This window comes from Anser brachyrhynchus, assembly GCF_964034855.1.
Source record: "Anser brachyrhynchus genome assembly, chromosome: 1".
NCBI classification, from domain to species: Eukaryota; Metazoa; Chordata; class Aves; order Anseriformes; family Anatidae; genus Anser; species Anser brachyrhynchus.
In genome coordinates, this window is record NC_137694.1 from 142,215,399 (window position 1) to 142,230,939 (window position 15,541).

The 15,541-nt window shown below is 42.4% G+C and overlaps 1 protein-coding gene across 15 annotated transcripts in view; it reads right to left on the bottom strand.

The window, feature by feature from the left end:
• Positions 1–15,541, bottom strand: part of VWA3B (von Willebrand factor A domain containing 3B) — an 81,180-nt gene extending 65,639 nt beyond the window's left edge. For 9 of the 15 annotated variants that reach the window (XR_013945216.1, XR_013945217.1, XM_080577004.1 and 6 more), the window contains exons 1-6: positions 13,056–15,225; positions 11,175–11,399; positions 8,994–9,088; positions 6,347–6,597; positions 4,442–4,598; positions 291–460 (exon numbers count right to left, since the gene is read on the bottom strand). Coding sequence is in view for 13 of the 15 variants with exons in the window: in XM_080577004.1 (XP_080433130.1) it covers positions 291–460; positions 4,442–4,598; positions 6,347–6,597; positions 8,994–9,088; positions 11,175–11,399; positions 13,056–13,095 (938 nt within the window). In the remaining 2 variants the exon portion in view is untranslated. Of the gene's footprint in view, positions 1–290; positions 461–4,441; positions 4,599–6,346; positions 6,598–8,993; positions 9,089–11,174; positions 11,400–13,055 lie in introns of those variants that run through there. The other 6 variants (XM_080576993.1, XM_080576998.1, XM_080577002.1 and 3 more) reach the window with 6 other exon arrangements.

A 15,541-nucleotide genomic window follows, 5' to 3' on the forward strand; every position in this document is an offset into this window, starting at 1 on the left:
ATTTTCATACTTGAAAGAGAAACAGATGACAGACAATTCACGATATAGGTAAGGAATGGCCTTTCCACAAGCCAGTGAGCACACATGGAGAGAAGCTGTTCAAGTAGGCCCTGTAGTTTAGTTACAGCTCTTAGACTATTTCCTCTGTTTCCCCAAACCACTTACTGATCTGGTTTGTCTCATTTTCCTCATGAGTAAAATGGGATAACATTCAGATATCTCCAGATAGCGTTCCTAGCAGCAAAGCACTTTACAAATACTGAAATCATTACTGTGCTTCTTTTTCATACCTGCCAGAGGCCAAGTGGCTCAACTCCTTCAGAAAAATAATAGTTTCATCTTCCCTGGCATTAAAAGATACGGTGTTGACTGGACAGGAGCCATCAGAAACCTTCTCAAGGAGCAGCTGCTTTGTTTCAGCTGGAACATCACCCACAGCAAAGTAATAAACAGCTTCAACCTGTCATAAAACAGAAAAAAAAAAAGGAATTGGGAGGACTGTTTTACACAGATGTTTGGTATTTATTCAAGCCCGGTCCTGTGCTGAGCACTGGTATGAAAGTCTGGTAGCAGCACTGCATTATTTGGGCTATAAGGTTTGCAGATCTTCAGTTCTCCCTCTCATTTTTGCTAGTAATTCAAATGAATTTCACACAAAATTTCCCGAAGTGAGAAGGGAACCAGACCCACAGCCCCTGGGTACAGCTCAGTACAAGCCCCTTTCCACAGAAGTTAACCGAAACCAAAAAGAAGTGCAAGAGAGGACAACTGTGCTATTAGTCAGGACGGGGCTCTGTGCCGCATTCCTCTTTTGGGAAGAGAGGAACTATGCTGGGGCCTTGCCAGGGCTGAAAAGCAGTAGGAACTTTTATACCAGACATACTTTTATTAGCAGCACGTATTTTGAGGGCTAGGAGAGATGCATCATTCTTTGAATGCTACTGTAGGTATTTACAGATAATTCATATTTTTTATGCTTCCCAAGGCAGAGGGAACTTGGCAAGTTTGTTATGAACACATACACTTATGTTATGAAAACATTACTGCAAGAAGACAGAGAAGATGAAGAAATGTCCTGTAGTTATTGCTTGTGTATTACACTGTGACAGATCCAATGCTGCCTGCACATATCCATGCTAAATGGTAGCTAGTAAATATGCTTCTTGAATTTTCACCAGCATTAAAAAATGTAACAACACCTATCCCGCGATGATGTTCAAGACAGCAAGCATGGCCTATCAGTCCTATGGCATGGCACATACCAACTGATAAATACAGATAAATAGCTGTTCAACTGAAAAATGACATTCACGTATGGTAAGGAATCCCAAACATGCACCATAAAAGAGAAAAGATGACAACTGTTTGAGTTTGGGACAGCACTGAGGAAGTGTTTCTGCACCCACATCATTTCATACAACAGGAAAGCAAATTCAGTATCATCTCTAAGCATGTTCTTCCATTTCCAGTACTGCCTTTGACACTGATTTTTATTTCAGCTTCCTGAGCCAACAGGCTGACACATGGACATCTTTTGTCCAGTTTGTACCCAAAACCTTCTGGGCTGCAGGATGCCCATACTGCCCTGCATCATGAGGACGGTGATACAAACTGACACAGGTTTCTGGGCTTCAGCCTCTCTCCCCTCTCTACCTTTTGCCACAAATACCCTGACTAAAGGTGAGCACTGGAAGACATCTACCCCAAGCAGCAGCCCAATCCTGGGCTAGACAAGGAGAATTAACAAAGCAGCACCTTGGGGTTTGGCACTACATGTGGGAGTCAGGGACCATACTTACGGAGCACACTTGTATGGAGTAAGAGGGTCTGTGGCCAGCCAGGTATCCTGGCTGCTAGACAAATACTATAAGAAAGAATGAGCATGTTTCATTAACGTGCAAGGTTAACACAATACCTATTAGCTTTAGAAGCAAAATAAATCAACACTTGTGCCCATCTGTGCTTTGGTTCAGTTCTAGAAGGTTCCCTCTCTGTTGCACCCAGCTAAAACAGCTGTCAGAGCATCCATGCAGCTCACCCAGCTGAGACCCAGTCCTCGGGCAACACCCTTGTCCTGGAAATTTGCTGAAGAGACTCCTGGCCTGGGGGAACATATGCAGATTGCACAACCACTTTTCCTTGTCTTCCTTCAAATTCACATCTTCTCCCACTCCCTTCTGAGACTTCCAATAACTCAGAAGCTTGCTATTTAATAAGGGTATTAGCTTTCAGACTTCCTTGAAATGATCTAATTCCTGCCTCTGCAACTTTTAAAATGCTGAAAGTTCTTGGGCATAGCTGATGCAGAACCAGCTCCTCAAGAAAACAAAATTGCTAACCACAGACAATTCATTCTACTTAACTACAAACCCAGCAGTAACATACCATGAAGGAAATGTTCCTTACAGAATAGTAGGAAAAGGTTCAAACCATTTAGGCCTCCATATTTTGCAAATTATAATTTCTGCAGCCATCCAAACAAGCAAACAAACTCCATACAGGAACGGAGAGGAGAATGTGACAAAGAGTTCCTCGCAGTCTTTACCTGGGAGGGGAGGTACATTTGGGATGGGTGGCCCACACTTTGCAGAGCAGCACCTGCACAGAACTGTGAGTTAGATACCGTGGATGTATCTGTGGCAGGTGGAGCCCAAAGGACTGCAACCTTGGAGCAGAGGGATCTTGACCCTGGGACTGACAGGTAATGAGGAAAGGAAATCTAGGGACTTGCCACACATGGGAGAAAAGCTCAACTAAAGGAACGACTGGAAAACCCAAGTCTAGGCAAAAAGGAGCTATTGTTTTTGAGTAACTTCTGTTGACAAAGCCAGTTCTGAGGAATGAGTCATTTATGACTGTTCAGTGACTATGCAGCTTTTGCCTAGGACTGAATGGGTCTGCCCCAGCCTTCAGTACAGTGAAGCTTGTACTCAAACTGAACTGTCAGTTATGAATGATAATAACTGTATTTAGGAGTAATTAAAGTCTGTCTTATGTTGATCACCCGCCAAAACTGACTCCCCCAGATTACCCATTAGCCCACCAATATCCAGAAAAAATAATATGTCTCACTGTTGGATGAATTTTAATTTCTGTTTATTTGTATGCAGACCTACCAGGTCCAACAAGCCTTTTCTTCATCCAGACAATACTGAAATCTAAATATGATCCTTTTTTTTTCCCACCAGAAAATTAGTAATATACTGCAAATTGAAAATGTTAGCATAATTTATGGAGGCATTTTAAAAAGCAGTCATAAAAAATGTCACTGTTGCACAATTCGTTCCTCACCCAGTTCCTTTTTAATATCATTTTCCAAACATCAAGGTTCATCTGGTTGAGAATCCATCTGCACAGGGAACCAGAGGGAAACTCAAGCCAAATTCACCTTCTCTTTCAAACAATGTCTCAATATGAGATTTACAAAGGAGTTAGGGTTGGATCTGTGCACAGGGTTGGATCTTAATGGCAGCAAAAACTAATGATTCTAGTCCACACAATTTTCCATTTAATTCAAGTGCCAGGAATTCAATTTATATTGTAAGCGAATTTCATAAAATATCTCTTTAACAATACAGGTTTTAAGTGACTAGCTCAAATGATGGCATATATCTTTTATATCTTTTGACTCTATTATAATGAATAATGTAATATGGCACTTTGAGAAATAGACAGAATTTAATTACAACAATACCTGTGTATGCTTTGTCTTCTTGCTGTGGAAGAAATTATAACTGGCTGAGGAAAAAGGATTTGTAGACACCTACTGTCAACAAATGCTTAAAGAAATCTCTGTACTTTATATTCTGGATTTTAAGTATATTTTTTTACCAAGCATTTTGGATACAAAGTAATTTTTTTTTCCCTGACTTCAATAGTAGTGATATAAGGAATATTTTACTGGATGTTACTGCCTCAGAAGTGAAGAGCTTGAGGATGCTTTTCTAACAGCGTGTGTTTGTCATTATTTCATTTTGTTTTATTTTTAACTTGGAGCACTGCAGCAGAGTTGGTTAAATTCCTGTCCAAGGAAGTTCTGTGTGTACTAAGGGACATGTTTGGACTTGATGACCTTGGAAGTCTTTTCCAACCTAAATGATTCTAAGTTTCTATTTTCATAAACTTGAAGCCCTGAAAAACATATATGGCAAAGAAAGTGGAAAGCAACGTATTTACTCTTTTCCTTAATGACTGAATATGTTATTTATTCTCTGTACTCCAGAACAGAAAAGTTTCTGCTTTCAAAATACAATAAATTTACATAAGCAGGTCATCAGTAAACATAGTATGCAGATACACTTGGAAAAACAGGAAAAAAACTTCTGAACCCTCCCATTAATATTTATTTTTGCAAAATTCATCAGGGCAAATGACAGTAACCAGTCTGGCACTGAATATTCTTGGATTTACTTGAGGCTTCCAAAAAGATGTGTGAGCTTACCGTCTCACTCATGGCTTCCAGCAGGGCTTCAGCAGAGCTGCTATGGCTGGCAGCTGTCATATGGTCCAGTTTCCAGAGCCACTTAACAGCAGACTTTACAGTATGTTCAGACACAGGAGCACATTTCTGTTGCCACTTCATAAGTTCCTGAGCAGCCCTGAAAGTGACATTAACTATAAATCAGAAGAATTGAGAATAATGCTGGCAAAGCAAAAAGGTGGAACTCTGCTATTGTTACTATGCTTTTAGATTCTTAAGTAATAATAACAATAAACCATACATATTAAATCTAGACTTGCAATAAAAGTAGGGGCAAAATAAAACCCTAAGAAAAATACTGTAATTTTTAAAACAATTTTTTCAGACAGCTGTTCAAAGTACACCCAAGAGGGCTACAGTACTTTACAAACAGTTCCTAATTCCTATTTACCATTTCACGTATTTACCCTATATTTACAATAAAAGCACAATCAGGTTTTTAAAATATGTATATGAAATATGTATCTGGCTTCTCTTTCCACTGTATGCTGTATGGCATCCTTGCTGGTTGGCCTTTGTGCCAGATCATTTTAACCAACCTCCGCTTTTTGTAAGAGTGCTGATCTTTATCTGCCCATCAAAACGAGATTTGTGATGCAAAGCTTTTCGATATTTTAATTGATTAAAGGGCTCTTAATGGCATAAGAGAGGCACAAAGCATATGAGCATGCATGCCTGTCCATTTGCACATAAAAGACAGAAGACAACTTAAAAAAATAACTGGTTCCAGCATCTATGATATACCATCAAGCACCACTCTGAAGAGTTACTTGCAAATCTGAAAGGCAAGCATGCTTTCTTAGATTCTGTTAAAGCAATAACTTGTAAGCTATGTTGTCCTTTGTCTCCCTGCTGAAGCAAACAGAAAAATCAATGAACACATTTATTGTGCCTCAATTTTGACTTAGCTTTGCAGATCATCTTTAAAGAAAATGTTTTATGTGCTTCTCAAAAGGTATGGAAAGTATCTCTTTTTTTTCTTTTCAAATCTCAGGTGTATCACAAGGTAGAGAATTGAGATAGGGCAGCAGAATCAAAGCTGGCGGATGAAGCTTGGGTAAAACAACATTAAGAATCATAGTGTAGTTGCAAGTAATCTTTATGGAACCTATTCAAAAATTGTATGGCCTAATTTGCACATCATTTTTTTCATAGTCACAAAATTCCATTCATCTATCCAAACCCAAGATTATGCCTTCAGTTATTCATAAGTGAGAATTTGTTCAAAGATACTTCAATTTGAATAGCTGCTTCTATTTTTTTTTTTTTTTACTTGCAACTAAACCCAGATTCATTTACTCATGTTAGGGAACAAGCTCTTGTCTTTTGTTATGTAAATCTAGTATTGTTTGCTAGTCCTACTACTGATTTCTGTGACCATGGAAATCTATAGAAATACAAATGACTATGCTTCTGTCTATGGTACGTGGGGGAGCGTACATTCAGCTGTAAGGCAGAAACCTGTAGTGCCTAAAGACACAAGAACGCCTAGGCGGTCAGACGTGACCTCACTGTTTTACTCTGTAATACTTAGATGCATTACCGAAGAGCATTACTGCTGTTGCAAAGTGTCCCTGATCTTTCTACATTTCCTACATTTGCAGAAGGCATATATCAACATTTGGTTTCTGTTAGCCTTTATCCGTTCCTCAGGGTAACACAACGGTTTTCTGTTAATTGGAAGTTGCAAGCTCAGCATTGCTGTGGGTGAGACTTGGTGGAAGTATAGGTATTACCATGATAGGTATTGTAGGTATTACCGTGAAACAAATCATAACAATTTGCACTACAGAAAACACATCATCCAAACACACGTCTGTATGACACGAGACTCCTTTTTGTTCTCATGGTGCTCTTTCTGCTTACCGAATGAGGTTAAATTTGGCAATTTGGGTCACCTGTTCCACAAGAACCATAGAAAGTGCATCACGGCATACATCGAATTCAGTTGGGGCTGCAGTGCCAAAATCCAAAACAACGACAATGCACTGTTCTTGAATCACTCCAAATATCAGCCGGCTTTCACTGGTTAACCATTCCATTCGCTGCCGATAGAGCTCAATAGCTCCCATTAGACCATCCACAAAATGAAGAATCAGTTCTTTTTTGGCTGTCAGCTTTATTTAAATAAGGGAGAGAAAGAAACTGAACATCAAAACAACACAAACGAAGCCCCAAGCTTAGCACAGCTGCAATAGCTGGTTTGCAAGTGCCAGATATGTCAGCCAAGGTAGCAGTGAAAACAACCCATTTTTCTTCCACTATTGCAGGAGCAAATACTTGACAAACGCATCTGAGCTATAACAGAAAAGACACTGCATTTTGTCCTAATTGCCTTTCATAATCTTTTTATACAAGCATGGGACAGTGCCAGTGGGTTGTCTGCCTTGTCTGTCTCAAGACTGGAGCAATTAGAGTGAGCTGAACAGGGGCAAGGATGGAGAAAGGGCCGCAGAACAGATGGATGAACAAACAGGAACACAGGCACTTTGTACCTTCTTAGACTAGAATTTTGACTAGCTCTTAAAATTTTAAACAGCGATACAAGGGAGTGAACGGTTTGGTTCTGGGGCACTTCAATCTCCACCTTGTCTTTAGCATTTGAAAGGAAATGTAAAAGGCTTCCTATTTGTGCTATTATTTCGTTAACAATGCCCAACATTACAGCTTAACTATTTATGGGTAGGGACTTAGGCAAATTTAGTTCAGGCAAATGCAATCAGCAACTAAAATGTCTCATGCCCTAACAGTAAATTAAGAAAAACATAGATTCGGTATTAAAATGAAAAGCGGGAGACCATCTCCATTATATATATATTTACGCAGATTCACTGTGTAAAATGATCTGTGGGTTTAAAAACTCTCTGCAGGTTCCAGTAAAGACATACCCCCAATATCTCTGATCCACACAAGCTAATTTACCTGCCACCTTCTACATCCAGCTACCTTTCCAGGACTAGTAAAAAGCCTTGGAGAGTCAAACGTTTTTAAACAAGAACATTTCTCAGTGAGAAGAAATTTTCAGAGTCAGTCTGCACATTTCTTCCTCTCGTATGTGTTTTCCTCTGTTCTTTAATGTCAGCTAGGGCCCTGTAAAGTGCCTCCAGACACACAGTATCAGGCTGTCTGCCAAAGGAACGGCAGCCTGGGAAGAAGCACTTAGAAAATCCAGTTTCCTCCTATCACAGCCAGACTCATACAAGTAGCTTATTGCACTACACTGATCAAACTCCATCTTAAAATAAAGCATTTTTCTTGCCCCACCCCTTCACTTCTACTTGGCCAGTCCAGATTCCCATTTCTCTGAGGCCTGGAAAACTGACTGTTCACCCTCATTTTATTCATGGCAGTTCACACAAGTTTATTCTTGGACCTCATGCCTTTTAGCATAGAAAAATATAGCTCCTCTCTATGCCTGCAACTTGCCTTTCTCTAGGCATTTAAGGGCAGTAAGACTATCATTTTTCAGAATCTCTTGGTCTTACCTAAATACATCAACATCAGCCAAGATCTCTTACAAAATCAGCACCATTGCCATTCATCCTGCTAGCTCTTCCCAGTAGTTGCTCCAGTATGAATCGCGTCCTCTTACCCTATGGTAACTGTATACAATATCGTACACCATATTCTAAGGGAGGTCTCACCAGATCTTGTATAGTGGCGTTGCTACCTTAAGGCTACCACAAGTGTCTTTTCACATGCTCCAAACAAATCCTAGATTAAATGACATTATGTAGATACTTCACACAGAATCACATGGGGAAAAAAAAAGAGGGAATAAGTCTCCCTGAAATGGTTCTTTTCCTATTTTTATGCCTTGTGCCTCAGAAGTGATTCTAGTTATCAGAAAAAAATGACAAGCCATGTGTTTTTGTAAAATCCCTTACGAATTGACTCTCTCCCCTCCTAGCTCAAATGCGTATCTCTTCAGTCAGGATCCATCCTCTCAACAATGGGACAGCCAGCAGCTGTTACCAAGACATTCCTTAGAACATGAGCCTGGGCAGAGATCCAGCCAGCCGTCTCTATAGACGGGCTGAGCCTTTTGTGACCCACTGGCACTGAGCAAAGCAGTGCTTTGCATCAGCAATGACAGCATATTATGTCGACTTATTTCAGCATCCCTATTTGTTTTATCGACTACAACTATTTTTTTTTTTTAAACTCAGCTGAGCATCTTCTTTTTAAGTGCTCCCTCCTTCGTGACAGGGTAAATGTTGCTTAGAAACTGCAGCCTTCTCTGGAAAGATTTACTGCAATGCTGCACCAAGGCAAGAGTGTAAGACTTTACAAGGAAAAAAAAAAAATATATATATATATATAGCTTCCCTACTGCTGATTGTCATCACTAATAGTTTGACAGAACAGGAAAAAAAAATGATCAAAAGATAAAGTTCTTATACAACAAATGTATGTATTTCTTGTCATAGGGAGACATTTTAGCCATATCATTCTGCAACAGCGGTAACAACTTTTAAGTGCATGGGGAGGTTACCACAATTCAGTCGCTTACATTATACACGCTGCCATCTTGTGCTCTCATGTACTGAGGAAACAGACCGTCTGCATACCGAGAAGCCACAAGTTTTCCCAAAGTGGTCACATAATCTACAGTAAAGGTTACAAAAGGCCAAGTTGTTAATCATAAGGATTACTTTCATGATGTTCTGTTTTTCAAAAATACATGCAACTCAAAGGAGATTAAATCTTGTTCTTATCACATACTTTGCCTTCAGTATGTCAAAATCTATTTTACAGAAATGTAAAATCAAAATTCAGTAAAATATTTTCAGAGGAATGAGGAGGATTCTTTGGATGTATCAGCTTTGAATGAGTCGGAGCTTCTCCCTTAGTAGTAAGCATTGCAGAGTGCATGTGTCCTTCAAACAGATAGTTTTCAGATTGACGTGTACACTACACTGCCCATGTGTGAGGCTCATGCATCTGTACTTATCTCCGGACATTAAGAAATTTGAGGGAAATTCTAGTGATATCAAATTACGATTTTTTTCTGGCTCTGTTTATGTTAAGACCCTGAGGGCAACAGCTGGCCTTGGCGGCCCCTATCAGTCTCACCCGTGGTTTCCACACGCAGGGTGCTCAGGCCTGGGCCCCCAGTCTTTGCTTGAGCTATGCTGCAGGTGTGCCCGCTTCAAGTCCTGCTGGTAAACCTCTCTCCTGGTCAGACCTTTCAGCCCTACGTTATGGCCTTGTCTCCAGGCTTGTCTCTGGCTTCATCTCCAGCTGTTCCTGGCTGCACTTCCTGGCTGGACCCCAGACCTGGTTCATCACCTCACCTTGCCTGGGATTGTCAGTGGACGCTGCTGCCAGCACCCTGCTCTGCCTGCTGTGCTCAGATGCTGCGGGATTGCATCCTGGTCAGGCAGGGCACTGCCTGGGCTGTGGTCCCCTTTGCCTCCCAGCTCACTTTCCCCTCCTGAAGCAGCCCTGCTCTTGCTGCTCCCTACCAGTTTAATCAGAAATGGGGGGGGGGGGGAATGCATTTAATTATTTATAGGCAAAAAAGCTCCATGGGACTTTAATAAAGGAAAGGTTTAGGCAATTAAACTTCCATATTATTCATTTACCTCACAGCAGGACTTGCAAATATTTGTCCATCAAACAAAATACAAAATCTGGAACAGATAATGCTGTTCTCTTACACAACTAAATGGGTGCAGAAGTGGGTGCAACTAAGGAAAAGGTTGCACTCTGCTCTTTCAGTAGCTAGAAATCTTCTACGGTAGTTCCACTGATAGGAAAACATTAGGGGTGGGAATATTCAACGTCACAAAGCAGCTACTCTGTACAGCATGCTGCCCTGCTAAGCTAGTACGTTCTGCTCCTACAATTACACCGTAACAACATTAACCTTGCCTAATAGCTTCTTCTTCTTCATCTACAGCATACAGGATTCCAGGATCTGCACTGTTGATCCTTGAATGTCCCATGGACACAAGCCAGCTGAAATCTTAAATTATACAACCTAGAACAATTGCAATACATTACAATTCCGACTTCTCAGGCAGTAAACTCTTCAAAGAAAAGAGTATCTTACCATGCTCTGCAAAGCACTACTACGGCAGTGATTAATAATTATTAGCAAACTCTTCCCCTCCAGCTGTCAGATAACTGCAAAGGAACATTTTTCTATAGCCTGACTTTGCACAAAAAGCAGCCTGAATTCTAATCAAATCTAACTTCTTCCTCGAAGCTGGCTCCCTGGAAATAATAAACTATTCCTGAACAGGTTGGCTAGCCCAGATGATTAACTAGCAGATCTCAGATTATGGCACAGTGTACACATATCTGCGATCTAAAAATGGGCAGAGGTCTCATGGTGTGTTATTTGTAGGCAAAAGACTAGCAGCCTCAGCACTGCAAGTTATTTCCCAGCTGTAGTTAAATTGTGGAGGACTTGAACTGGAGCCTCAGGTAAAGACACAACAGTACAACACAGTAAGAAAAGCCCTTCTCAGATCCCGAGTCCTCAGATCAGAAGGAGGTGGAGTTTCACAGTTCTCTGAACTGGCAATGCCAGAAACTGGGGATACAGCTTCCCTTTCTGCCATTGTTATAAGATAACAGACAATGTGAATATTTCCTCTGAGGACACCGAGGTGCAAAATGAGCACTACAGACTGTTCTACATCTTTTCCTATTATTATTATTTGATTATTGATTTCTCTAATACCTTTCCTGTGCTGAAATCCAATCTGGGACAAAATCTGGGACAGGGTCAATTTCTTTCTCTTGAGCCCATGAAACTTAAGCCATTCAGAAGATGAAACGAGGGGCTGTACATCCATGTCCCACTGACTGACTGTCAGACTCTTTTCCTTCTCTTTTGATTTCTTCTTGTGGTCCTCGTGGAAATTTGAGTTCGTATGATCTTTTCTGTGCTTTGAATCAAAGGCATCTGTTGTAGAGAGAAATGAGCGGATAACAACATTTACACTTAAAAAAAAAGGAAAAAAAAAAAGACTTACTTGAATTCTTTCCTTTCTTTACCAGTATACCACAGTACTCTGTATACATATAGCTTGCTTCTTGTTTTCTTTTATTCTACTGAGCAATGTTCTTAGTCTGGAAATCTGCTCTCAGTTCTACATATCTGCTTGCAGTTACACCTCCTTTTTTTTTTTCATCCATATGTATTCACCTTCAATTTATTGAAGAAAATATCTCTTGTATGCTGAGATCCAAGCCCAGACAAAGCTAAATCCAGTTTGCCAAATGACATTTCTTCCAGCTCCTAAGACATCTCACCTACACTTTGGGAATCAGAGCTCCTAAGAGGCATCTGAAGATTGTCAGACAACCACTACAGACACATTAGAAGCATTATTCAATAAACGAGGATCTCTTAGCAATTATACGTTCAACTTCTATCATGAGCAATGGCAGTGCCAGCAACAGACCCTGATTTTATTGCAAGGCTGGTGAAACTCCTTCACCCCACATCATTGTCCATAACTGCAAACAATGGTACTGGCAGCATCTGCTCCAGGCTGTGATGGATGATGTGCATGCACAGCAAATCTTGGCCATGAAGGTCCATTTTTATATTAAGTTCTACAGAAGAATGCAAGCCTGCACAGATTTACAGTTGGCTGGGCTAGCTCCACTTGAAACAGGGAGCAGAGGCAGACCAGAGCCTAGAGTGGTTGGGGCAGAAATGGAAGTGATGACAACAGTAATGCTTCTGTTCCTCAGCATAGAGGTTTTAGGAGAACTTTGGTATTTCCTGTTCATTCCCAAAATACTCTTCATGAGCTAAGCTGGTGCTAGTCAATTAAATACCCTTGCTGTATCTAAGTTTATTTTCTGTGGACGTTTGATGTTTCTGCCCATTTTCCCCAGAATCAACATTATTTACAGTATTCCAGCCCTTCACTTCCCCATATACTGTAAGCCAGCTGAAATGTAAATATACTGAGTGGATGAAATTGGTCCAAAATATAAAGAAAGGTTCTGTTCTGTAATGACTAAAAATAGCTTTCAGTCTGGTATGGAATATGATCAGAGCTCTGCTGTCTCTGAGATCAAATACTACAACAACCGACCTGGCTACACATGTTCATTAGACAGATTTGTTCCTCGGTTAATCATACATAAAGGAAATGAGAATGTATCCTCAGAAATCATCTTTCAGTGACAGTAGCCTTCTGCACGGGGCAGGCTGGCACCAGCTCTTCCCTAGTCAGCAGTCCTACAAGCAGGGTGCTGGGCTGGCATGCCTGTAGGGGCTGGCATTTTACCAGCCTTCCTCCTCCTCTCAGTGCAGAAGCAGCAATGACAGATGTTAACTCTAGAGAGACACAGGTGAAGGTTTGCAGCTGCTCGGGCTTCATATATAGTCAGGCACTGTTTATAGTCACTTGAACAGTCATTCCCAGTTTCCTCCTCAGAAAAAAAAGCCAGCACAGCACCCCATACACAGCACAGGAGACTGGCACAGCTTCAGAAGAGCTCGTACACAGCTAGCAGTATGCACACCACGATTCAGCAAATTAAACTGCACGTTATCCAGGATAACATGGAATGTACGTAAAAGCAGCCCTGAAATACTCACAGTCACTCCAGGCAAGTCTCTTAAATGGATTGCCAGTCATGATGAATCTCTTGATTGACAACTCCTCTTTGCTTTCTTCTTAAAAACCTGAGAAATTATTATTCAAAAAAATAATCTAAAATACTCCCCTGAACAGGTCAATATGAACTGGAGACCAGATGTGCAAGCCCAAGCAATAATAAATGGCAGAAGATTGAGGTCAAGATTTTTCTCAAGGAAAATAATAGTATAAATTAAAAAGGGTAGCTACCTCCCCTGTCAAGAAAGGGTGAAATCAGATTTGACAGGGACCCACTCATACTCAGAAATGGGGATATTGGTAATATGGTTTCCTTTCTATCCCTGTAAGTTACCATTAAAAAAGAGCCAACGTGGAAGTTTCCACACAAAAATGAGTGTGGTGTTTTGGCCTACTGTCAGACAGTTGTATTATATTTTATTATTGCTTTGCATTATACCTTACCATTGCTATAATCCAATTTATGACTAAACCTGGGAGTATCTGAGACACAATTTTGTGAAGAGATTCATAACTTTGCCTATAAGACTACAAGATGATTCACAAAGGAAAAGCATTATGCTTGTATATATGTATATGTATGTGGTATAAGGCCCAACTGTGACTAAAACAAAACATATGAATAGAAAACAAAATGCCAGAGGAAGCAAGGTAGCATATGTTGGCTGCGTGTATCGCTTTAAGACATCACATTTTGCCATTCATTTGGTTCTTTTTTTAATGAATAAGACAAATGAATGAGGGATACTTATGAATCACCAACAGCCCAGCTGCTAGCTATTGTCATCAAGCAGTTTTTCCTATGGGAAAAGCAAAAATGGGATAAAATAATAACAGGACTGCACCAGAACAGACGGCCTCCTCCCTCTTTCTTCTTTGCAGAACTGAACACGCTATTTATTCCTCTTGCAGATATATTTATTCCTCTTACATGAGTTTAAATACCCATACAGAAATATACAAACCATTCTGTTCTTTGTCCTCCTCATACAGGAAGATATTAATGGTATGAAAGGCAGGGAGGATATTAAAAAAACAGGAGTGCGTTCTGCATCCTAACACCCAAGCATTCAGCAGAAGATGCCTGCTAGCAGGTGAACACCCCTTTGGAAGGGACATGGTGTTAATACAATAAAAAGGCACGTTTACTACAGAGGAGCTGAGGCAGACAGCGCCCGCCGGTAGCGAGCAATGAGACTCGTGCAGTTTCTAACTCTGCGCAGAAGCAGTACCGCTGTGCCCTCGTGGTAACCGCTGACACACGCTTCAGGTGGAGAACTAATCCCAGATGCCATCTCATTCTCCAGATGCCCAGAGGTGTGGCAGCAGATTTTCCTGTGCTTTCGCTGCCCAGTGCCGCTCCCAGCCGCTTGAACAGCGTCTGTATGGGAAGTGCTGGCACCGTACGAAAAGGCACGTTGGAAAGGAGATGGAGCGGCTTCAACGGAAATAGCAAATTTACCTCAAGTGTGGGAAAGGCAAGCAAGCTGATGGCAGCCAGGAAAATGGTCAGCCCAATGCCTGAACCAAAACACGCTGTTTTTAAAAGGCGAGCACCAGTTTGTCCAATCACCACCACCTCCCCACCCCGGCCAGCGCAGCCAACCTTCTGTAAGGTGCACCCCGCCTGTCACAGGTGCACAGTGTTTGCAGAGCCCGCGACCTCTCCCACACAGGTGGGAGCTTCAGGGTGAGCCCCTGGGTGCTTTCTGAACCACTGCCAGCCCACCCAGCGCCAGGCTGGGATTTCTGTGGAAACAGAGCAGCGTGTGCCGTCGCAAAACCACCCTGGGGCCAGAGGAAGAGCTGAGGGCATGGGGTGAAGCCTGTGCCACCCAGAGCTGCCGGCAGCCATGTCAGTGGCCAGCACTGCCACGCCAAACGTGCCCCGAGGCACGCTGCGTGGGGCAGGGAACCCACTGCCCGTGGGGCCCAGGCCTTGGGGTCGGCCGCTCAGGGCTAAGCCTGCAGTGGGAGCAGCGAGGCCGCGCTGCCACCCGCCCTTCTCCCCGCGGCCCTCACCTGCCTCCGGCAGCCACCCGCTTGGAAGCGGCGGCGCCGCCGCCCCGCCGTTGGGCTGGAGACCGCCCGGTTGCTACGGCCGGGCCTCCTCGCCCCGCGGGGCCCTCCCGACGGGCGGCGGGCGCTGCTGCACCCGGTGTCGGTGCCATGCGGCCGCCCAGGCAGCGGGGAGAGGCCGGGGAGCGACTCCTGCTCCCCGGCACCCAGGCGCCGAACGCGGGTCACCGAGCAATAAACGCTGCTGTGGGCCCTCAGGCTCCAAAACTTGCGTCCGTGGGATGTGTGTGTTTATTTATTGAGCCGCCGTGCCGAGGTGTCCCAAAACAGGAGGAAGGGTGGGCTGGGGTTGCTACAGTACGTCAAACAGGCAGAGACTGAGCACAAAGAAAAGCTTTCAGCCGCAGCGGGTGCACGGAGCGGCTGCGACCTATGGCCAGAGAGGAAA